Source organism: Neodiprion virginianus, chromosome 7 (genome assembly GCF_021901495.1).
Source record: "Neodiprion virginianus isolate iyNeoVirg1 chromosome 7, iyNeoVirg1.1, whole genome shotgun sequence".
In the NCBI taxonomy this organism is placed as follows: domain Eukaryota; kingdom Metazoa; phylum Arthropoda; class Insecta; order Hymenoptera; family Diprionidae; genus Neodiprion; species Neodiprion virginianus.
In genome coordinates this window covers 16,573,598-16,597,826 of record NC_060883.1, presented here as the reverse complement: position 1 = coordinate 16,597,826, position 24,229 = coordinate 16,573,598, and the positions used below count along the sequence as shown (strand labels likewise).

Sequence of the window (24,229 nt, the reverse complement as noted above, 5' to 3'; positions counted from 1 at the left end):
GAAAAGAGCGTAGGACTGACAGGAGAGAAATGGTGAAGGAAAAACCACCTGCTAAAAAATGTCGGAAAGACTGGTTTTCGTTTTTTGGCTGTAACTTTTCATACAACAATCGCAGCGTATTGGGACTGCGCTTGATCGATTTCTGTTGCAAAATTACGTCGGAATAGTGCCACAATTGTCCTATTCCAGCACATTTCAGAATCGCGAAAATTTTTGCCAAAAATGCAAAGGGGTTAGCCTTACTTCTTCTTCATTTTTCGACCGAAAATTTTGCGTCTCCGATTCGATTTGTATGACCCTTTCCTGACTAATTCGACCCTCAGGAACTCAGAAAACGCAGTGAAAAGAGCGTGTGACCAACAGGAGAGAAATGGCGTATGAAAAAGTACCTGCTGAAAAATGTCGAAAACACGGGTTTTCGTTTTTTGGCTGTAACTTTTTACACAATAATCGCAGCGTATTGCGACTGCACTCAATCGATTCCTCTCGCAAAATTACAACGGCATATTGTCAGAATTCATCTATTCCAGCACGTCTTAAAATTGCGACAATTTTCCCCAAAAGTGCAAAGGGGTTAGCCTTACTTTTTCTTCATTTTTCGACCGAAAAATTTGCGTCTCCGATTCGATTTGTATGACCCTCCCTGGACTAATTGGACCCTCAGGAACTCGGAAAACGCAGCCAAAAGAGCGTGTGACCAACAGGAGAGAAATGGCGAAGAAAAAAATACGTGCTGAAAAATGTCGAAAACACAGGTTTTCGTTTTTTGGCCGCAACATTTTATACAATAATCGCAGCGCATCGTGACTGCGCTTGATCGATTTCTGTTGCAAAATTACGTCGGAATAGTGCCACAATTGTCCTATTCCAGCACATTTCAGAATCGCGAAAATTTTTGCTAAAAATGCAAAGGGCCTTACTTTTTCTTCATTTTTCGACCGAAAATTTTGCGTCTACGATTCGATTTGTATGACCCATTCCGGACAAATTGCACCCTCAGGAATCAGAAAACGCAGTGAAAAGAGCGTGTTACCAACAGGAGAGAAATGGCGAAGGAAAAAGTACCTGCTGAAAAATGTCGAAAACACAGGTTTTCGTTTTTTGGCTGCAACTTTTTATACAATAATCGCAGCGCATTGTGACTGCGCTTGATCGATTTCTGTTGCAAAATTACGTCGGAATAGTGCCACAATTGTCCTATTCCAGCACATTTCAGAATCGCGAAAATTTTTGCCAAAAATGCAAAGGGGTTAGCCTTACTTTTTCTTCATTTTTCGACCAAAAATTTCGTGTCTCCGATTCGATTTGTATGACCCTTTCCTGACTAATAGGACCCTCAGGAAATCAGAAAACGCAGCGAAATGAGCGTAGGACCAACAGGAGAGAAATGGCAGAGGACAAAGCACTTGCCGAAAAGTGTCGAAAAGACTGGTTTTCGTTTTTTGGCTGTCACTTTTCATACAACGATCGCAGCGTATTGGGACTGCACTCAATCGATTCCTCTCGCAAAATTACGTCGGAATAGTGTCAGAATTCATCCATTCCAGCACATTTTGAAATTGCGAAAATTTTCGCCAAAAATGCAAAGGGGTTAGCCTCACTTTTTCTTCATTTTTTGACCGAAAATTTTGCGTCCCCGATTCGATTTGTATGACCCTCACTGGACTAATGGGACCCTCAGGAACTTAGAAAACGCAGCGAAAAGAGCGTAGGACTAACAGGAGAGAAATGGTGAAGGAAAAACCACCTGCTTAAAAACGTCGAAAACACAGGTTTCCGTTTTTTGGCCGTAACTTCTGATGCGTTGATCGCAGCGTATTGAGACTGCGCCTTATCGATTTCTCTCGCAAAATTACCTCGCAATAGTGCCAGAATTCATCCATTCCAGCACTTTTCAAAATCGCGAACATTCACGCCAAAAATGCAAAGGGGTCAGCCTTTCTTTCATCCTCGTTTTTGGAGCCAAAAATTTCAGGTCCCCGATTCGATTCAAATGATCCACACCTGACTAATTGGACCCTTAGGAACTCAGAAAACGTAGCGACAAGACCGTGGTACCATTAGCAGAGAAATTACGCCGAAACTCTCACATTTTTTGGCTGTAACTTTTGATCCGTTGATTGCAGGCAATTAGGACTGCTCTTAATCGATTTTCCCCCGAATATTACGTCAGACCAGTGCCAGAAAGAATTTATTTTAGCACATTTCAGAATCGTTAAATTTTCACCAATAATCCAAAGAGTTAGTCTCACTATTTTTCCAAGCAAAAACTGTTCAGCCTATAAATTAATTTGTATACCCCAATTTTTATTAATATAATCCCCATCAGTGCAGAAAACACTATAGAGTGCGAGAAACAGCATAGAAATTCGGGAGGGAAGACCAGCATCAGTGATATGGAAAAACGAAGTTTTCTCTTATGCGGCTTTGACTCTTGATTCGTTGCTCGCAGCGTATGCGGTCTGCGCGCATTGGATTTCTTCTGCAAAATTTCGTCGATACAGCCCATCAAAGAATTGTTTCCAACATCCTGCAAAGTCGTTAAAATCTCTACCAAAAATCCAAATAGGGTAGCCTCACTCTCTTCCGGTTGCTTGGAGCAAAATATTTATCGTTTTTGAATCTATACGTATCACTCTATCCAGACAGAGTGGTCCACAAGGACTCCAAAAAAAACATTCTAATCGCGATCGAACCAACAGGTGAGAAAATACGAATAAAATAATGAGAATACTATATTATACATAATACATCGTATTCTGCAGAAGCGTGCTGCGCTTGTACGAAATCCGGAACTTGAACTGTACTTACCAAATGAGATATCTACTATCTTACCTAATGTCTTTTTTAATCTACTTAAGATAATATATCATGCATTTTTTCTACTCTTTATAATAATCAGATTCATTACGTAATTTATAATCATAATATTGCATTTCTTTTTATCTTTACTTTATCTTTACACTATGTGGCAACTTGTTGAATTACTAGACAGTGACATCTGAAGACTTGAACTAGAATCAAGGCATATTGAGTAAACAGCTGAATCTGTCCCGACTTTTTTGAAAACCCTGTGAAAATTTGATGTCTATTGACAGTAAATTTTGATCCATCGTTCGAAAGGGTTGCATTGCTTTTTTTGGGGACTTTTGAACCCAGATATTTTTTCGTCTAGAATTAATTTGCACGGCTTTGATTAGACTAATCGAACCCTTGGAAATGCGAAGAAAACAAATAGAACAGCGTTCGACAACCATTCATAGGCGTTTACATGCACCAAGTTAGGTGTTATGAGTTACTTTTGACAAAACTTCAACGGGTTGTATTTTACTCAGTGCATGTGAAGATGGTAAATATATGTCTACACCAATGAATCATATAAGTGGGTTGGTTAATTCTTTATTATTATTCAACTGTAAATGATGCGGTATTTCTTTGATTTGGCTTTTTCATCTATCGGAAAGGACTGTTCTCTGCATAGATTTATTGGATTTAAGTTTTGTTTTTCCAAAGAAACGTATATTTTGTAAATATTCAAGACGCCTTCTTCTCACCCTATGGGTGTATAAGCATCATTGATGCTTATGTAAGAGTTCACATTGGTCAACAATTTCTCACCTTTGCTAGTACAAATACCAAGATATTCTATAAATTGTTTTCGTATCGACAGCAACATCATTCATAGCATCATGCGTCAAGTTACTTTATTTTTACAAGTCTGTTAGATTCGATTCGAGACCTCGGTCATTCGTATTATTCTTTGTTGGTAATTCTTTTCTGGAATTTTTCTGCATGTATAATATGAAGAATTTGTATTTTATCCGACAGAATGTTGTGCATGTTCAACTAACCTCTTTTCATATTTTATCAAATTTTGAAATAATTTTCTAAACGCAGCATTCAGAACGTCGAATTACCGTACACAACGTTCAATGAATGTCAGTTCAGAAACTAAAAAGTAAAAAATTAAAAAATAGAACACGTTTCATTCATCACAAAATTAAACCTGCTGTGTTGAAAACAACATCGCTGTAGAAACCTGATAAATAAAATTATTGGATTGTACGATGTTTGCTATCTTGCTCATCCTCTTAGTTAAACTAAACAATCGTACCGAAACTGGTTTTACATCCGTATGAATAATTACGCGCGAAAGGTGAAGGGGAGTTAGTCTCCGCTCGAATCACTATTTGTATAATTTGCAGCCGCTTATTGGTGGCCTATCATATTAAAATTGCGAAGCAAGATCGCGTGGACATATTTCTGTATAACGCGGCCGACTCTGAAAGCGTAGAGACTATTAAGTCGCGGTGGAACCATGATTTTAATTTTGCTATCAGTTCTCAGCAGTGTTGTGTACGGCCAAACGAAATCGTTTATCGACTTGCCAAATAACAACCCGGAATACCCCGTTAATATTGGTGAAAAATACTTTTCCGAAGTAAAATGCTTGAAAAATTTGGATGCCTTATTAAAAGTAAAATGGTTGGGAGAAATGAAGAAAATTCCAACGATGGATCTTGGAGATCTTGGCAAGATTGGGTGGGAAGCTAAGGGATCATCATACACGAGGTACGACACTCTAGAAGAAGAATGGTTAATGAATGACAATTTACCAACGAAGAGGATAGATCAGTGTTTTCGAAATATAGTATCAGAAGTTGTTCCCCTGATGAGTCAAAACGAGATAGACTGTCTCAATGAGTTATTTTCGACTCACGTAGTCAGAGAGCTTGACAACGAGGAGGAATTCGAAAGCTTGTTGAAAACCACCGCAGGTGAACAACTTCCATTTCGTAAGTTTATAAGTTTCATCGAGCTCGTGGAAATATTGTTTCAAAATAGAAATCCAGATACGTTGACGGATCTGGAAAGAGTTTTGTACGAACACGCGGAGAGTTATTTGATCACGGATGAAGACAGAGCGCGGAGGACTTACGTTGGAAGTCAGGACTGTGATTGGGTGAATGCAAAGAATTTACGAGAACTTTCGAGCCAATCGGCAAAATTCAAAGAGTTTACGTCGCAAGTTCGCCGATCAGTAAACAAACAGCTCGCCGGTCAACTGGTTAAAACTTGGAACCTGAACTCAACCATATCCGGGAACACGTACGAGCGATGGCTGAACGCTCGTCAAGACATGTTAAGGAAGCTTGAAAAAGAGGTTGAGAAACTGCGGAAGCAGAAGAAGGACGCTCAATGGTTGTGCGAGTATGCGACAAAACTTGCTTTGAAATTTTCTGATGAACAATTGAGCATTTTAATGACGGAAGGCAAATCCAAGGTGCATTTGGAAGTCTCGGACGTGGCGTCAAAGGCCAGAGCCGTTGAAAAGGCGTTGGAAAAGCTACGCGATTTTCGACACTCCGCGATAAAGACAATCGCCGACAAATACGAAGAAGGAACTACGTGCATGTTTGCATTCTTACATCTCGTACAAAATCACAGGAGATACGATATTGCTTCAGCTTTTATTGACGAACGTTACTCGTATCCGGAGATATACTGCACAGGAAGATCCCAGAACTTTGGCTTGGTTCAAATTACATTTTGCAATTGTATCGGAAGTTTTTGTATCGCACACCCTCTCGCGGCCCTATTTGCAAACGAGTATGTGATTGCCCAGAGATCTGATGGTACCTACCACGTTGTAAGAAGCGGAAGTAAGAGTAAACGAAAAATTATACACTGCCATACCTTAGCGAATGGGAATTATATTTTTTGAAATTTTACTCATCTACCGAAAATATGTTCAATGTCACATATTTTCTCTTCTATATTAAAAATGCACTGGTCGATGACATCCAAACGATAGAATGTCAAACTTTATCATTGTAACAGATTCGTAGAGTATACTTACTAGTTACTGTAAAACACGTTCGATTCTGAGAAATGAGATTGCAGTCCATAACGCTGTTGCAACTATATCCATTTTCAGAAGAAAAATCTCCCATAATTATAAGTGCGTCAGTGAGAAAACCAAAAGTGGTGGAAAGCAATGTCAATACTCCAAAACACAGAGAAAACTATTATTCTAATCGTAAACCAGAAACTTTGTACTCAATCTGTATTGACTAGTGTAAATTTAATTCAAAGAATATACATATATGTATACAGTTATCTATGAGTTTACGGTTGTATATATGGTATGCTTCGAAATTTATCTGGAGCTATAAATGCGATCGATGGAGTGCGTCGATTTTTTTTCTATATCAAGCAATGACAAGTTAGAAGGAATCAAACTTTAAAATTGGTCAGTTTCTGCTTCCAACTTTTTGTACGTTGCAGAGTGAAAAATGATGATACAACAATGTGTACTTTTATTCGAATTATTGATGTACGGAGTTTTATTGCCAGTAAAATATTTATTGTGTTGAAACGAAACTTTAATCGTATTCTCAAATTTGAATTTTACAAGAAGTTGAATAAATTGTATAACGTAGAAAATTTTTTATTTTTTTTGTGCACTACAACCGACCTGTTGTCAAACATTTATTTAATTAGTGTTATCCCACTTCCTGATATACGTACCTATACATTTGAGGTTCCAGCTTTATCGATAGGTACATTAAGTTGTATTCGATTATTTTTATAAACAACTACAATTTAGTTAGGAACCTTCACTATAACCAATAAAATATTTCAAAACTTATTTTGAAATGTGAATTATAGTAATATGCCGCATAGCCATGACATTATCGATAATCTACGTAATAACTGCTGCAGAGCCAAGTATGCAAAAAACGTGAACTTGATCATTATTAAACTACAAAACTCTCAAAGCGAGTGTTGATGTCCTTCGCCATTCAGGTAATTGGCACTACTCTGAGGGGTTCAGGAACTCTAGCCGTAAATGCTTGACCTCGATTATTTACTACTAAAAACGGCCGGCTGAACAAAGCCACTTTTTTCAGTATATACTGCAGGCAAGACGTGCCGAATTTAGAATCGTGCCAAGGATCAGATGGTAATGCCTTGTAATGCCCATCAAAGCTTTCTTTTCAAAAAGCGGTAAATTTAGCGCCAGAAGAATTGAGGTTCAGCTCACATACCAAATGCACCCGACGTCAATCCAATAAAGAAAAGTCGGAAAATTAGAAGTCGGAAGTTCAACTGTATATGGTCCATAGGGTGTATATTTCTATGTATGGAAAATGAATGTATCATCATTTTTTCATGTTTTTCCCTATACTCAAAGGTTTAGCCGATTCCAATGGATAAAGGTTGTGTGCTTCTATCAGGTTGGACGCTGTATTCAGACAATAATTTTACGTTAATATTCCAACTACCGTCTTGATTTTACTATACAATTTGACAAATCAGGAAAAATCATAAATGACGTTTTATATCCAATGAAAATGAAAATCCAAATGAGAATGAGCACATTTCTAAGGCGGAACTTTGCTTATATTTATGAGCATAGGGCACGTGAAAGTTGACGGTAGCTTCCATGTATTTTCTTACCTTTTTTTTTATAACAATAAAGATATAGAAGAATAGTTGTGTATTCCTTGATAATAAATTCTTATCTTTGAGATATACGTAAACAATGCGATACGGCGAATAAACCTTTTCGTCATATTCCAATTCCATCACAATGTTGAACTTCGAACGTTAACGTAGCGGAACGTTCTGGAATAAAAACAATATTTCGCGAGCTCGGAATTAGTAGAAATAATTATATGTTACGGTCTATTTCATTTGTTTACCATTCTTCGGACAGTGTTCTGATAATACAAAATGTCGATTGTTTACAAATGATTCGTTACAGGTTATTATTCGCTATTTCATAAAATATAAATAACAATATACGTTGAACATACATTCATCTGTTTCACGCACTCAAGATACACTTTTGAATTTGAAAATAAAAGAATTCTTGAATGCTTTGCATATTCTATCTATTCAAGTATATAAACTTGTCAAAAACTTTGTGTTAAAAACATACAGTTCCACAATTACCACCATCTGCTAGAAAACGGCCGTTACAGCATTTAATTAATATGTATTGATAAATGATTCACTATAATTCTTGCAAAGAATTCTACATCCAGTATTTCCAAGCTATTAACATCATAGGTAAAGTTCTTTGGATTGCAGTGAAAAATTTTTTATTCTTTACAGATGCTAAAAAATTTTGCATCAATCATTTTAAAAATTACAGTAAAATTTGGTACAAGAAACTATTTAGTGTGATTATAGTTGTCAGTAAGTACTATATTTTCTAGTTATACCAACGATAAATGTATTATATTTTTAGCTCACCGCAATTTTTTGGTCAAATAAGGCATTAACATTAATTCATTGTTGTATCAACATAAAACTGGCGCAAAAGTAACAAAAAAACAACAGATTACGAGTGAACATAATCAATAAAAATAGTAACACATAGTAGATTTTCTGTAGTAAATTTAGTGAACATTTATACATATATTTCGTTATTAATTAAATTAACCAGATGAGATTTCAAAAAACAAACTACAAGGATTGGTCGATATTTCGGATCAAGAGTTCGGGTTCATGTATCGGAGAAGAAAGTTAGACTTGCAGTGCGTAAAATGTAACTTTTAATTCCTGTTAGAATTTCCCAAAGTATGGCAATGTGTAACCTTCCGTTTACTCATAATTCCACTCCGTACAACTTTATAGATGCCATCCGATCCTTTTACAAGAACATATTCTTCCGCAAAGAGGGCAGCCAAGGAATGCGAAACACAAAAACTTCCAACACAATTGCAGAAAGTGAATTGAATCAGGCCTGGATTCTTGAGGCCACTTTTACAAAATATCTCCGGATACGCGTACTCCTCATCTACAAATGTTGAAGCAAGCTGATATCTTCTATGATTTTGTACCAAATGAAGAAACGCAGATAAACACCTTGTCCCATTTTCCTGTTCGTCGGCAATATTCTTCACTCGATTCCTTATCTCAGAATGTCGCGTGTCATTCAGCTCTGCCAAAGCCTCCTCAATTCTTCTGGATCTTGACGCGAGGTCTGACGATTTCAAACGTATAGGCGGTCCTTCGGTTAGCAAAATATTCGATTGCATCTCCATGAAGTTTGTCGCCAGTTTCGTGGCGTATTCGCATAACCATTGAGGATCGCGTATTTCATTACTAAGCCTTTCGACTTCCATTTTTAGCATAATCGTCATATTTTCTCGGGTTTGCTTCCAGAGTTCATATCTGTCCGTTGGTAGAATTGCATTCAAGTTCCAATATTTCACCAACTTCCCGGCTAGTTGCTTATTAACCGTGTGACGCACTTGTGACGAAAACTCGTCTAGCTTTGACACTTCACTCGGCGCCTCTTGGAGGGCTTTTAAATTTACCCAATCGCAATTCTGAGTTGTAAAGTAGTTGCGACGATTTCTGTCTGTATCCGTAAGCACGTAACCCATCGTATGTGCGTATACAAGTCGTTCTAGGCTAGTCCAAGAGCTGGGTTGTCTATTTTGAAAAATAAGATCGACGATCTCGGGGAAGTTAATAAACTTACGAAACGGCAGTTGTTCCGCGGACGAAGTGTTCACTAAATCTTCAAAATGACGTTGATGATAAGTCTCTTCTATGGTATGGGTGGAAAGCAATTTTGCGACACAATCGAGCTCATCTTGATTCGTCAAAGGAACCATCACGTCGGATACAATCTTTTTAATGCATCGATTTATTTTTTCTTCTGGCAAACCTCCCTCCATTAGCCATTCGTCTTCTAACGTGTTGTACTTCGCGTAGATTGATTCTTTATCTTCCCACGGGTACGTAGGAAGATTGCCAAGGTCTGATGTTGGGATTTGGTTCAAATCCTCTGTCCATCTAGCCTTTAAAACACTGTCCAATTTTTTGATACATTCCATTTCCGAGATAAATTCTTTGCCGAGATGGACATGGTATCCTGAGTCCAAAGCTGGTAACTCAATGAATGGTACTTTTTGACTATAAACAACACTGCTGAGTAAAAATAATCGCAAAACCAGCTTCATCGCGACTGGTAGCATCGCACGAATGTCTGAACTTCTCCTTAGCCCACGACTTATGTATTAAATATTTACACCTAGGCGTAGTATTTCCTTTCTCTATATTCACATATGCGTCGTTATAAAATTGACTACAAATAGAAATAAACAAACGAAGGCTGACCGATGAATTTGCCATAACGTAAAACCAGTTTTCGAATCATCTTGTTCAAGTAAACAACACAGCATACATAAATTATAAAGTCAAGGAAACAGCCAGCGAATTATCATGCCGAATGTACGTCCGGTGATTAATAAAAGATTTAGAACTGTATTGCATTACCTGATTTAAAATAAGTTCATTATGTTTAGTTTGCGTTAACTCAGCTGTTTGCTAGTTTTAAATTGATCATGTATTATACAGTATACAGGGTCACCTCGTAAAACACACAGAAATGTAAAGAACTACACATTTACGCGAGAGTTCACGTTCATTTTAGTAATATTTGGAAATTATATTCGCGCGAATTCGTGCGGCAGTTGGGTCTGAGATGTTTTTCTTTTTTATACCTTTACCCCCAGACAGTTCAATTTTTCGGACCAACGCGGTAGTTCAAATTGCTATTGTCTACCGGCCACCCATTGTTTCACATTTTTTTCACCATACCTGAATCGTAACTTTATTTATATCGATGTTGCGAAACTTATGTATAATTTTCTCGTTTGTAATTTCGCGGAAAATTTCAGTTAGCGATGCCCCGTGTTAAAAGCAGAAGTAAGAAACTGTTGAAACGCCTATTCGAATGTCGTCCCGATAAGAACATCGTATAACTGTGCAAAATTCAAACAAATCCTTTCCCTCTGTACACATACCACAAATCCCAGGTTTTCTGCTACATCCTATCAAAAATGAGAATACTGTGTAGTTTTTTTATAAACACTAATGCTTAAAAGTCGACTTTTAGGCACTGATACTCATGAAGACTACAAAGTAGTTGAGTTGTTGACGGAAGTAAGGCGGAAATATCAATTAATAACTGGGTAGTATTCATTTAGCAACCACAATACATTCAATTGATCTCATGGAACCTTATTTTCTAGAAAGAATCCATTACGTAACTTACCCGCAGCCGTTTGCTAGGATTCTGGAAGTAGCCGATGACAAATCTGAGACCAATTCATTTCAAATTCGTTTTGGCAGACCTAGTATGATTTCTTTCCTACATTTCTTCCATTGCATACAATTTTCATATTTCTACAAACAATAATCCGCATAGAGGCAAGTTTGCGTGAATTTATCTTGAAATCCGATTTTTAATTTAGATATTTGTAGTTTACTTTTGGAAATATAGCTAGTTTTTCAGCCGAAAATATCGTACCAAACTTACTCCAACGAACTTGTGTATACAAGTTTTGTTTTTACAACATTGTTCGAATAAGTAAGTTATGGTTAACGAAGGCGTGACAGTGATCTATGGTTAGTTGAATAAATTCGACGACGTCCACTTGCATGAAAAAAATCCATGTAGTCTACCAAGTATATAGAAATATATATTTATGTGAACGCTGAGTCAAATTTCAAATTTATATTAAATATAAACATTTTTCTTAAAAATAGAATTTCTTAATGTATGTATTTACTATCAACGAGTACATACGTTAGGAAATAAGACACAAAAATAAATTTTATAATCCTATATTGGTGCGCTAGCAACAAAACTATAATATTGTAATATCTTATGCAATACATTAATGAAGACGATTTTTTTCCTTGACCTTGGTGAATTGTTGAATAACATTATTCTTGGATATGAAGGTTGAGACATCACAACACTTTTTTGTTGTGTTCACGTTTCAGGGCTGAAACGTTAACACAATAAAAAAGTGTTTTGATGTCTCGACCTTCATGCAATACATTAATTGCTTCAAAACGGAAATGTGATTCTTTGAAACTTACAGTCATTAATCCCATCATTAAATACTAGAAAACAGTACTTTTTAAACAGTTTGGATTTGACGAAAATTCATTTTTTTCACTTAGTAATGTAGTAAATTGCTTTCCTGAACTTACTTAAGGGTAAATCATAAATTGTAGTAACAGTTTGTGAAAAAATTCAACGACAATCTTGCTAACAAATGTTTTAATGCCATTCTAATAGATTGATTCAAAATTAACCATAATTCAGTGTTCAATTTGAACTAGTTTTTGTCACATACAGTTCATGAAATTTTACAGATGATGAAAACGCCTTTGTTATTCATTAAATTTAACATAGAATATGAAAAATTACCAAACGAGTAATTTTATGGTACACTGTATTCATGGTTTGATGATACGTTTCCTTAAAATTTATGTATTCTATATGTATATAATATACCAGTACTCTACACAGAATACGGTGTGAAATAAATCTGAACTACCTAATTCCGTTTGTCATTAGATATAATATATATATATAAAGATATATAATACACTATATCCATAATAAATGCGCTGTATTACTTAGTGACCTTTACCATCTAAATAATTTTTTATCAACGTTTGGCATTCTGCAGAACACCAATGCTGGATCAACAGATAACTTTCGGACTCCAATGCAGCGTCTAGCTTCTTGCGTAAACTGTGTCGCAGCAATGTTTTCGTCGCCTCCATTGACTATAAAATTTGTACTCATTATTACAGTATTCTAAATGGTTGAATATAAGAGATGATGCGTAACATTTATACCAGATTATGAGAATTGGCGAAGAATTGATCAGTTTGTGATTGAAATATGTACCTGACTTGGAGGTTTTAAGTGAATTCATTCATTAGGAAGATTGGAATTTTCGGAAATTATACACCTGATCTTAAAAATTACTATCCCTCAAGAATTTATAAAACGTTTCTGATTTGTGGACTTTCAGTTTTGCGACGAAAAATAATTGAAGATGCTCATTTGATAAAAAATTTAGTACGGGGTCTTTCATTAATTTGTGAAATGGATCGGAAGAGTAAAAAAAAAATTTATACTTTCATCATACTCATTAAATTCTGTAATGATTTGATGACTTGATGACTAAATTTATTAATTGATAGGAATTCATTTTCAAAGAGATTGACGGTATAGTTTTAAGTTTTAGCCTTCCTTCAAACTGAATATTGAAAATTAAAACTTCCAAAAATAAAGCAGCAGTAAAAGTTGAATTTAAAAAATACTTAATTGTACCCTACAAAATGGATTGTTTCAAGTAGTTCGTTATTTACGATTGTTAACTACGTTTTGTATTTTGGTTTTTTGTAATTATTGTTTGTGTACATAGCAGAAGTACTTTATCAAATAAAACAGGAATTACGACTTGGTAACAAATGAATCTGCGAGATAATATGCAAAAACATGTTTCGGTCAACAAAGTGATTACTGCTTAAGGACACTTTAGACGTCAGAATTCAAGCGTGGACTTTTCATGACGTATTTCCTTTTCAAGGTTTGAAATTTTTAAAATCTGTAACACTACACGGGCGTACTGAAAACAATCAAAACAAGAAAAAAAAAATTGTTTTTCTGGCTTTGGAGTATTCCGATTGTACTTCTTCAGATGTGCATACAAAATTGGTGAAACGCTTCATGTTTTAATAAAAATTTATAAAAAATACATCAATATTCAAGGGCTACATCTGTTACAGCTTTAATGAGTTGAAAATTAACAATGTTTGTCAACTGAATGTCAGGAACGGATCAAGTTGCAACAAGCTAAAGTATCACACTTGAATTGAGTAATCTATGTAATATGAACTAACGGCACAAATACCCTCCTTTACACTTATTCTCTCACCTGTGATGAATGTTCGCTCATGGCTCGCAAGGAAGGTATCAATTCTCCTTGAAAACGGTCCGGCCATAAAACCCGGGAGACAAGTCCTGCCCTTAGAGCTTCGCTAGCCGTCAATGTTCTTCCACCGAGCAAAAGTTCACTTGTCTACAATAAAATAAAATGAGGCATGTAGTTACAGAGTACTTTGGAGTTTGCCTAGTATTTGTTTCGCATCTTACTAACAGTAACAATGTCATGTGAAGTTTTTCTGTAAGCATATTCCCCGAAATAAGGCTTATTTCAAAAGTTGCTACATTTACTGATGGCAAAATTTATATTAGAATTTTTTCAATCCTAAGTCACAGATTGGTTAGCGTGACAAATGATAGTTCGAAGCAAATCATAATTATCTTAGATAAGTTCATTTCTCTCCGACATATCTCAGAACAATCACTAGAGTGAAGACGCAAGGTGCACCTGTGACAGAGTAAAACCTCTAGTATTTAATAATAAGATGGGAATATTTTATTACAGTTCTACCTGAGGCGAAATCACAGCAGACTTGTGGATGAACGAAATTCTTGAAGGGATAAAGAATAAATTTAGAAAGTGCTTACAACAGTATTTCCAATAGTTTGAGACAGAGTAAGTATGGCCGCTCCTTCAGGTATTTGCCCAAGCTGTCCATAAGGCATACTGAATGTGGCTTTGTCGCTGGCGATGACTAGGTCAAATAATGGCAACATCGTAACACCTAATCCAACAGCTGCTCCATGTATCCCTGCCACTATGGGTTTATTGAAATTAGCTAACGTCTTTATAAACTCCCTGAAATCAAACAGTAAGATGGTGTGAATGGCAAATATTTTGAATTATAGGCAGAATACACACTCGTGTTTACATCTGTACTTTGTAGAGATGTTGAGGCAGGTAGCGAAATTATTTCTTGAATTATTTTATATAAGTGGTTCGTATAAAATACTGTATTTTAATATTCAAGTGAGGATCAAAATGTGGTCCAGACCAAAAGTCTATATTTAAATTTGACATGCAATTTCGGATGCTTTCTTTTCTTTTTCTGTTATTGGGATGTATAAATCAGTTGATTATGACAATACTAACTTGACCCCATTAGCCAGTTCCTCGGCATTGACTCGACGTTCTTCTCTGTCAGAATTTATTAGATTTGAGAGGTCTAGACCTTCACAAAAACTTGTTCCGGTGGAAGTCAAAAGAACTACGCGACAACCATCGTCCCTTCTCAGCAACAATAACACTTCGCGAAGTTCCTGCATTAGCTACGAAGAACAAACAGAAATATTCATATTATTATTGCATTAGTTCATTTCTGTAATATATGTACTATTTTTGACAATGTTACATTACTCTCTTTCATTCCATATTTCATTTTACAATACTACTGAATCCTTTAATATGTATTCAATTGGTTCATTCTCATACTCATTTCGGTTATCTGATACATTATATACATGGATATAATCTAGTGTGGTTACAGGTCTTGTTTTTTGTTGTCCAAAAAAAAAAAAGAAAAAAATCTTAAATCTTAGTACAAACTTAGATTGCAATACGGCCTACCTGGAGGGTGATTCCATTCTTCAATTTACTAGATGATGGTATCATTATTAATTCAACGATATTGCCGTGTCGTCGCAGATTGATTTCATTGCTGCTAAACTGGTCTAGCAAGTCAGGTTGTATTTTATCAGTCAGTTTGGTTGCATTTGAAGGTGCTGCATATAAAATACATTCTTTACAATACAAGAAGTAAATTGAATATGTATTTTTATCATTTGAGTTAAAAAAAACTTGATGTTAATAATCATTTTCTCGACGTGAATAAAAAACGTGGTGAAAACTCGTCAGAAATTTTTTCAGGATGTAAATGACTTTTAGCGTGCAGGTGTTGATGATGTTATCAATAACGCATAATTTTGACAAAACTGGGTCAAAGTATCATCAAACTAATTGGTTCGAAGATGAAAAATGAACATATTTCAGTGAACTACTTGGAAGACTGAAAATACTGATCATACTGGTAAAACTGGAAGATAATTTCATGCAAGATTGAAGTAGATAAATTAACGTTTCTCGAAATTATAGAGCAGATTTTGTAACCCTAATTGTTGGTAAGCCAACTGAACATAAGAAAAACAAGATAGACTACTTTTAGATATGATAGCGACTTACTTTTTAGTTTGCGGAGAACAATTGTACTTCCAGAACTACCAGCAGTTGCATCAACATTTGAAAGAGCGGAAACTGCCTCAGCTAAACAAGCGGAGAGTTTGTCCTCTTGTTCATTATCCATTTCATACTCAAGAGCGTCTTTTGCTTTGTTTGCAGCTGCTTTCGTTTTTGTTCCTTTCTTCATTTTCGTCACTTCTTTTTCCAAAGATGCCCCATTTGATCTAGTTGATACTTTAATTCCAGAAACGTGGCTGTTAGCCTGTCCAATATCAGTTGTCTCAATATTTTTATTGAGTTTTTCAGTACTTCTACTATCTGCACGCAAGTTTGGACGACTCGCTACTGTAATACCTTTTTCAAGGGATACAACACACTCATGCTCGGTGCTTTCTGTTGATTTTTTTCTACTGACACCAACTTTTTTGTGCGGTGATAATGTATCAGTCGATTGTTTGTTCTTCTCGTTTTGTGAATGTCGTCGCCTCGCAGATCTCGTAACGTGTGCTGGGCCTTCTTCAGCTCCGCTGGGTTCTGTTTGTTTGTCTGGTCCATCGATGCTGACTCTCGGACTTCCTGAAGTACTTGAAAATGAGCTGGACGAATGCCTTCTTACAATTATTGACGCATCAGCAGCGTTTCTGATTTTGGCTGGATATATGAAATCACCCGAGGACGATACCGACGACCGAGTCGACTTGATACGCTCATTTTCTCTGTTTTCATTCTCAGGCAGGTTAATTTGTTGCGTGCCTCGTTTAGATCTCGATATTTTTGTTGGGCTACCCCCCGATGTACGAAGTCGCAATACTGCATTTCGTACTAATTTTGTTCTGATTTTCAGCTCCCGTTGCACCTTGTGCAGGTCCATGACTTTTGTTTGGGACTTTGTAATTGGAATCAGACGTTTCCTTTCCGGTTGTTCAACATCATACAACAAATTGACCACTCCTTCGTCCTGAAGTAGTTTATCTATTTCGTTTGACTTCTTCTTGGGTTTTGTATCGCTCGAAGATACTTCCATTAACTGTTTCTGTACCTTCTGGTGTTGTTGTTGTTGTTGTTGCTGTTGTTTGATGGTGGTCCTATATTTTTTCGGGGATGCGATGAATTTTGATTTCATGTGAACAGACTTTGCATTTGTAACATTGGTAGAAGATTTTTGGCGAAGTAATTTCTTTACTGGTACATTACGCTTTCCAATAGTCTGAACTAATTTCTTCCCCATTTTCTGTGATTTAGACTGATACATTCGATTTTTCGTCGGGCCAACTTTCGAAAGAATATTCCTACTTGTGGTTTTTGAAATTACGGATGTCGCTTCGCTTTCATCAACAGATGTCTCAACTGCTGGGACTTCCGGAACAGAATCCTCAACCAACGTTTCGATTTTATTCGGCTTTTTCTGCGCAGCCACTTTTCCTTTGTACACTTTCTGTTTCTTAGATGAATTTTGCTCATGTTCACGAGCTTTTTCAGTCGGTTTTCGCTTTCTACCAGACCGTGATTCTTCCGAATGATCTTCTACGCTGACCTGCATTCTTTCTTGTTTTACTACCAATTCGATTGTTGGAGGTGGATTTTCTTCTTCCGCAGGCTCGGTCTGCATATTTTCCGCATCAACGACAGATGCAGTCGTCTGCACAGCGTTAATATTTGGCGGAGTTTCATCAGTGTCAGAGGATACTTTGCTTGGTGCAGGCTTAAATGTTCTTCTCTTTCTTGAGTGCCTTTTCAGAGATATACTCGGGAGTTCAAGGAGTTGCTTCAAGGCCAGTTCCCTTTCTTTGTACGGATCAAGTTTCACTGGTGTTGATGTTGTATTTGGTGTTGGTTCTGAACTCTTAGTCGACTCAACAACTGTATGGGGTTTGAGATTTGACCAGTCAGGATCGACGTCACCCTCCAAGATTGCAAGTAATTCTCTGTTATCAGCAGTTTCAATTCTTTCGGCGACATCCATTATTTTATCTTTGGCCGGTGATTTTTTAGTATAATATTCAGAAGACATCTTGGACGGTTCAGAGAATGATATCTTTGCAGACAGAGCGTTAGTCGAAGCACCCGATAACTTGCTCGATAAACGTTGCGTGATTTTTTTTACAAACAATATATCACCACCCTGTGGCAGATCAATTTCCTTCTGCTTTTCCTTAATACGTTCTTGTATAACTTCTGTCACATCAGCCTTAGATGCGATTTGACTCATTAAATGCCGTCCCAGCACTTTTACTCCAGCTCGGGTAGGTTGTTGCTTCTTTTTTGATATCATAGTAACCGCTGACCGATTGGTCGTTGGCTTACTGACTACACGAACTAATGCTTCAGGTACTGATTCAGGTTTTATCGCTACCAAGGTTTCATCAACAGTTGTGCCGCCTTTGCTGGTTTCACTTTCTAATCCATTTACACGCTCTTTGTCGACAGATTCAGTACCCTTTCGCGTTTTCTTCTCTTTTATATTGACTGTTTCTTTACTTGAACTTTTATTTATAATCTGGTAACTGTCGTCAACTATTTTATCACCCTTGTGGGTAGGTTTGTCGTCAGCCAATAGAGTTTTCAATTCAATTTCTACAGAATCATGGGAGTCGCTTGCGCTGTGTTTACAATCGGGTATATCGTCATTGTTATCATCGATCCAATCATCAACAATTTCTTGGATAACACTTCTGTGATTATCTGGTTTCCTTAACACTTGTGATTCGACGGATGATTTCTCATTTCTTGTTATTTCAGCGGTTTGGTCAGTTTTTATTGTGACGCTAACAAGTGTTGTACTCTCATGATCCTCATTGTCATTTTCTGGTGACGCGTCTTTGATTTCTGACTTATCTGAAACTAACTGACTGTTATCTTCATTATCGTGATTTTTAGACAGGAATAATTCATTCGAAATAGGCTCACTGCTAGTGGCCACACAGTCATGCGTTTGGTCAATTTCTAACTCAATAATATTCTCATCAACAGCTGCATCACTTTCTTGAAGGGCTGCATCGCTTTCTTCAACAGCGGCATCGTTTTCTTCTACCCCTGCATCACCGTCTTCGACAACTTCCAGCAAAACCAACTCTTTCGTTACAAAACCTTCTCTGTCGTCCGAACTGTCCTCCTCTTGGATTTCTACAGTATACGGCTGTTTACTTGTCGTAACTATTTCTTCAACAATGCTCATCACACTTGGGTCACAAGGTTCGTGAGTTTGTATAGTTTCCTCAACAACAGTTGCATCTTCGACAGCCCGGTGACCACATTCGTCGATATCAAAAGAAAGATTTTGATGCATCAAATCAGAAATGTTCTCTGTTTTCATTTCGATCAACTGACTCGTCTCTTCCTTCAATGAATCATCCAAAGTTCCTTTTGCTACAAGCTCTGTATCAACTTCGGAAGTATCAACTGAAGTGACTACTTCAACCATCTGTTCAGCAACTTCAAACGTGCATTCGTTATTAGGGTCGCAATTCTTGCTGCTTGGGAAATCTGGTGGATTTTCATGATTTTCCATCACTACAGCCATTGGTTCTGTAATTACCTCTGTAACCATAGGTTCAATTTTCAAATGATCGATAAGAATATCTTGAGGAGGCGTATCCAGAGCCTGATTTGCTGTATGAAGCCGAGCTACTTCTTTCAGCGTGACATTTTCACATGTCGCATTGCTTATGGACTCATTGAAGTTGCTATTCCCAGTCTGTTCCGTACTACCCTCCATGTTTTGTTGCTCCATTTCGTTTTTTGATCGTTATGCCGAAACACTCAGCACCTCTGAAGGTATCTTGAAATTAGAAAAACTATTATCATGAATATCATTGGATTCAAGATTACTTGAAGCAACGCGTTCTGAATATAGTAATACATATGTAATTTGAATATGAATTTACGTTGCTTTCCATTACAAGTCATTCGCATCGGTTGATCAAGATATTTTCAATTTTGTACTGAGAGTTTTCCGTGAAGGATCCCGACGCAAACGATCTTTTGCCAGCTGATAAACAACCGAAAGTACATCTTAGGTGCTTACTGCATGTCGGCATCGCATTGTTTACATCTCGGCCCTTTACTCAAAACTCTCGGTATTGTCTCATACATTTCAATGAATTGTTACAGTAACAATCAAAACATATAATTTATTATGAATACGTCGATTGCATACTACGTTAAAAAAAAAAAAACACATCTTCTATGAACAAATCATATAAAAATGGAATTGAGTAGTAGTTAAATGACCGAGTCTATACTCTAAAGTACCAGGAAAATAACTATGAAGAAGTTGATTAAAACTAAAAACTGACCAACAAAAAGACTTAAGCATATTATAAACAAAACTTGATTTTATTATTCAAGGACGAATGCAGAGTATGAATGAACTCACTTGCATCAAATTTCACAAGTATGTTTCATCGCCTTCGAATATCCATTGCAAGACAAGTAACAGCCAGGATATTCAAGTATTGGAAGACTAAGCAGAGTTTCCAAAATTATCTGTAAGCTCCTTGCTGCACGTTGTAATTACATGTTTCGGTTCTATCTGAAAGTGTAAGTACATGCTGTAACGAATAAAAGGATAGATTTTCATGATACACTAATGTCAGCAATTAATTACTAACCTGCTATAGTGAACAATAAACAATTTCTGATGCAAAGAAGCAATGAAATAGTACCTTTATATATATATAATATCTTTTGTAAATACATTACAGCGAGTCGAGAGAAAAGTCAAATTTGATCACGAAGCAAAAATGATTATAAAACTTTATCGATTATTCATAAATAACCTTCAATAATTATCTATTATGATTTTTTCAATAATTTGAGGCGGCAAGTTATTCAAAGTTTGAAAAGTACCCAGGTTTTTGGCATATATCACAATATCCTCTAGAACACATTTGCCTGAGAAATTCAATTTTTTCTAACTCTCTGTTAGTCGAAATGTTGAATGTTGATATTACTATTTGATATAACTTAAACTTAATGTTTAAATATTCTTATTGATCAGAAGTAATTTGACCCTTAGTATAAAAGATAAGTACTACAATTAGGTAATAGAAATCGGATAATATTTTCAGACAATCATGACAATCTTTAGTCTCTTTATTTTTCACTTGCTAGAATAAAAAACTATGTAAACTCGATCAGTGTTGGCAATTAAATAATTTCAACAACCAAACATGATTTTGAAGGCAATATTTAAACTGTTTACTGACTTCATATATTGTCTACGAACATATAAGATATATCTTATTGTTAAAATTTTTAGAATGATGTAACAACGAACGTCATCTTCAACTCAAATTCCACTAGCCGACTACGTATTACATTCGTTTTTTAGAGAAGTGGTGAAACCTCAATTTTAATTTGTTTCAAAAGACTTATTCACAGGGTTATTGATACGAAACAGACAGATAGACGTGTAGTTTTAAGTATACCTAGTACAGAGGTCAGGTTTACGCCTCACTGCGGAATCATCAAGTTCTTTACTTGATGTGAATTTAATGAAGTGCAACAAATTTGGTCAATTTCAACAAATGAATCAACTTATTTCATGTAAAAAGCAGTCATTGTAAATACTGTCTCGGAATGAGTAAATATGACACGATATTCACTCAAGCAGTAACAACTATAAACAGCATAACCTAAAAAATTTTCGTGTCCTACCGAATAGAATTAGCGAAGGACCATCTGACCGTAAATTCTGAAGATCGCGGTTGCGGACAGTCTTTTGCTTTGATGTTTACTAACTACTTGTTTTATTTTACCAACTTAATTGATGCACTACCGCAAGTTTCCAGCTTCCATTCATACATGTATATACGCATACATACCTATACAGTTTTTCGTCGCAAACGTAACCTGCGATAAGTACAGATCATATATACGTATACATGCTTACGCGATACGTACGCTTGTAATATATGCACGCATACAGAGAGAGTAAGTGCATCAGGTATAAGTGTGTGAATACCGTCTTTGCAAACAATGTAAAATAATTGAAAATTGGAAGATTACATACAGAAGGAGTTACAGGGTTAGATATGATGCAGAATTGAATACAGTAACAGAATAGTAGAGCAAAATTTATGTGATATACAAATGGTAGATAAGAGCTTACCGCTACGTGAGACTTATACTAGATGACTTTATGAAGTGTCGTGGCGTATTCCGTAGATAAGATTAAACCTTCACTTTCACCTTACCGTAGGAATAACTGTGAGTCACGAGAATTACGGTTTATTTATTTTCCAAAATATTGACAGAATCGTATGAAAGACGAAAATATTCAGTAATGTTTACATGAACAAAATTGCAGGTATATTGACTACTCGTGTCAAAGGGGCAACTTCTTTTCAACTCATCAGGTTAAGAATTATACTAACGATTTGTTTTTGTTATTAGGCACTTGAATCATGTCGATTTATTACAAATCCAGTAGTTACACAAGTCTCTCGAGGTATTTATTGTAATTTGCATTCAGATCTACAAGGCGTCATTTTGATGACGTTTTAGCTGTGTGTAATAGATGTATACTAGACTAGCATGTAAGCTATGGGCTGGCAGTATCACCGGCACGTTTCCATTGTAGCTACTATGGGTGCGTTCCGAAATTAGCTGGCAGCGCTAAAAATTCCCCAGGACAGAGGCAGAACCACTGACGAACTCGGCAGGGCAAAAGAGATAAGAGATTGTGGACAGCACTGAAAGCTATATCGAAACGTATGTATGTATGCATACACACATTCACACATACTCCATGAAGGACGCGTTCCGAAATCAACGGCCATAGCCATAGACTTATAAAGATAGACTGAGCGCTCCTATAAGAGTCACTGACAATTACATATAAAGGACAGAGATATACCGGGAATACTGCTTTCTCTATTCAATCGGCGTCATGGTGGGAGACAACGGAGCAGTGGAAGTGGAACAGCTATAGATATAGGCGCATAATTTCGTCTCATTCTCCTCTGCCGCCTCGATCCCCGCCGCAAATATCATCAGAGAGAGAACGGAGTACTACCGGCATTTTTCTGTCCTTTAAATGGTTGCTTCAAGCGGCTCATAAGCGCGCTCAGTCTATCTTTATAAGTCTATGCCAATAGCACATAGAATTCCATAAACCATAATCTAGTTAACTATTTAAATATCAAAAATGCATGTGAATATTCTTTTCTCTTTGATCCCATGTATAAACATACATACGTATTGTCGCTTTACACAGTAATCAAACGACGTTATTGTCATGTATTCCTATATATGCAATGCCAATTACCATCACTCACCAATTGCAATTTGTTGATCCTGGTCATTCAATTTTGTTTTCGATTCAAAATGTTATCTAAAGTATGCATATTGGTTTGATAGTACAAAACATGACTTTTTCAATAATCGAACTTGGAAACTTGAAAATTAGTTCGGAAGGTCAAAAGTCATCGGGTAAGGACCTGGACAACCAGATCTATGGAGCGTTTGTCCTGGAGGTCATCCACCAGGTGGCGGACCCGGAGCGCCTGTCCTGAGTCGAGTTACACCAGGAAGCAGACCTGGAGCGTAGGATCCAGGAAGAAGAGAAACCGGTACTCGAAATCTGCGGAGCGGGATTCTCATACGTCCTATCTATTGCACGGTTGTTTCCGGACTGAGGAATTTGACCAGTGCTGCCAGAAAGCGAGTAAAAAGTACCCCTTCCCTAGCAGCTTGCGCGCATCTTACACAACGTCAACGGTGCACGTCGGTGTGTCGGGATGGCGACGGAAGCCGAACGATGCCGAGTCAGCTGACAAATCGAGGGGAAATGTGCCCCTACCAAGCAATGAAGAGAGCGCACACACACAACGTCACACAGCTGTGTGTGTCTAGTTGTATTTTCACCATCGATTTCCAGTGACTAACTTCTGGAAAATTCGAGAATTGCCGCTCGACGTCACAACACCGTGGGAGCTTTCCAGCAACGACACAGAGCGACACTGTGTCGAACATGGTGCTTTCCAACAACGACACAGAACGACACAGTCGAACACAGCTGCGGAGCATGGTTGGACACTGTGTCGGATTCATTGCTACCAATTTTTTAGTTAGAGATTTTATTTTCGACGCATGGTATTGTTTATATTTATTTATTAAATGCAATGATAATCTACACGCGTTTCACAAATGTTTTTTTTTTCCTGGAGCGCTCAGTGTTCCTAGATTTTTTGTATAATGCATGAGCGGACTCTAGTGACTGAATTAAGAACCTCAAAGCGTTCCAACAAGCACCAAGGCACAGTGTT

The 24,229-nt window shown here is 36.8% G+C and overlaps 2 protein-coding genes across 2 annotated transcripts; both read right to left on the bottom strand.

Moving 5' to 3' along the window:
• Window positions 1-5,733: 5,733 nt before the first annotated feature.
• Window positions 5,734-10,073, bottom strand: LOC124309658 (uncharacterized). Its single transcript, XM_046773504.1, has 2 exons — window positions 7,570-10,073; window positions 5,734-7,510 (listed from the first exon to the last, which is right to left on the bottom strand). The coding sequence occupies exon 1, from the start codon at window positions 9,999-10,001 to the stop codon at window positions 8,568-8,570; it is 1,434 nt and encodes a 477-aa protein (XP_046629460.1). The 5' UTR covers window positions 10,002-10,073; the 3' UTR covers window positions 5,734-7,510; window positions 7,570-8,567.
• A 937-nt stretch (window positions 10,074-11,010) lies between these two features.
• Window positions 11,011-22,481, bottom strand: LOC124309657 (uncharacterized). Its single transcript, XM_046773503.1, has 8 exons — window positions 22,072-22,481; window positions 20,335-20,490; window positions 15,963-19,737; window positions 15,351-15,505; window positions 14,877-15,052; window positions 14,372-14,582; window positions 13,776-13,919; window positions 11,011-12,615 (listed from the first exon to the last, which is right to left on the bottom strand). Exons 3-8 carry the CDS (start codon window positions 19,687-19,689, stop codon window positions 12,463-12,465), a joined length of 4,566 nt encoding a protein of 1,521 aa, XP_046629459.1. The 5' UTR covers window positions 19,690-19,737; window positions 20,335-20,490; window positions 22,072-22,481; the 3' UTR covers window positions 11,011-12,462.
• Window positions 22,482-24,229: the final 1,748 nt, after the last annotated feature.

Bases quoted from the DNA above. Each gene is read 5' to 3' on its own strand.
- LOC124309658 (XM_046773504.1), bottom strand. From the start codon at position 10,001: ATGCTACCAGTCGCGATGAAGCTGGTTTTGCGATTATTTTTACTCAGC.
- LOC124309657 (XM_046773503.1), bottom strand. From the start codon at position 19,689: ATGGAGCAACAAAACATGGAGGGTAGTACGGAACAGACTGGGAATAGC. The intron at 15,506-15,962 runs GTAAGTCGCTAT...TTTTATATGCAG, and splicing joins TGTTCTCCGCAAACTAAAAA to CACCTTCAAATGCAACCAAA. The intron at 12,616-13,775 runs GTGAGAGAATAA...CAAATTTTATAG, and splicing joins TGAGCGAACATTCATCACAG to TCAATGGAGGCGACGAAAAC.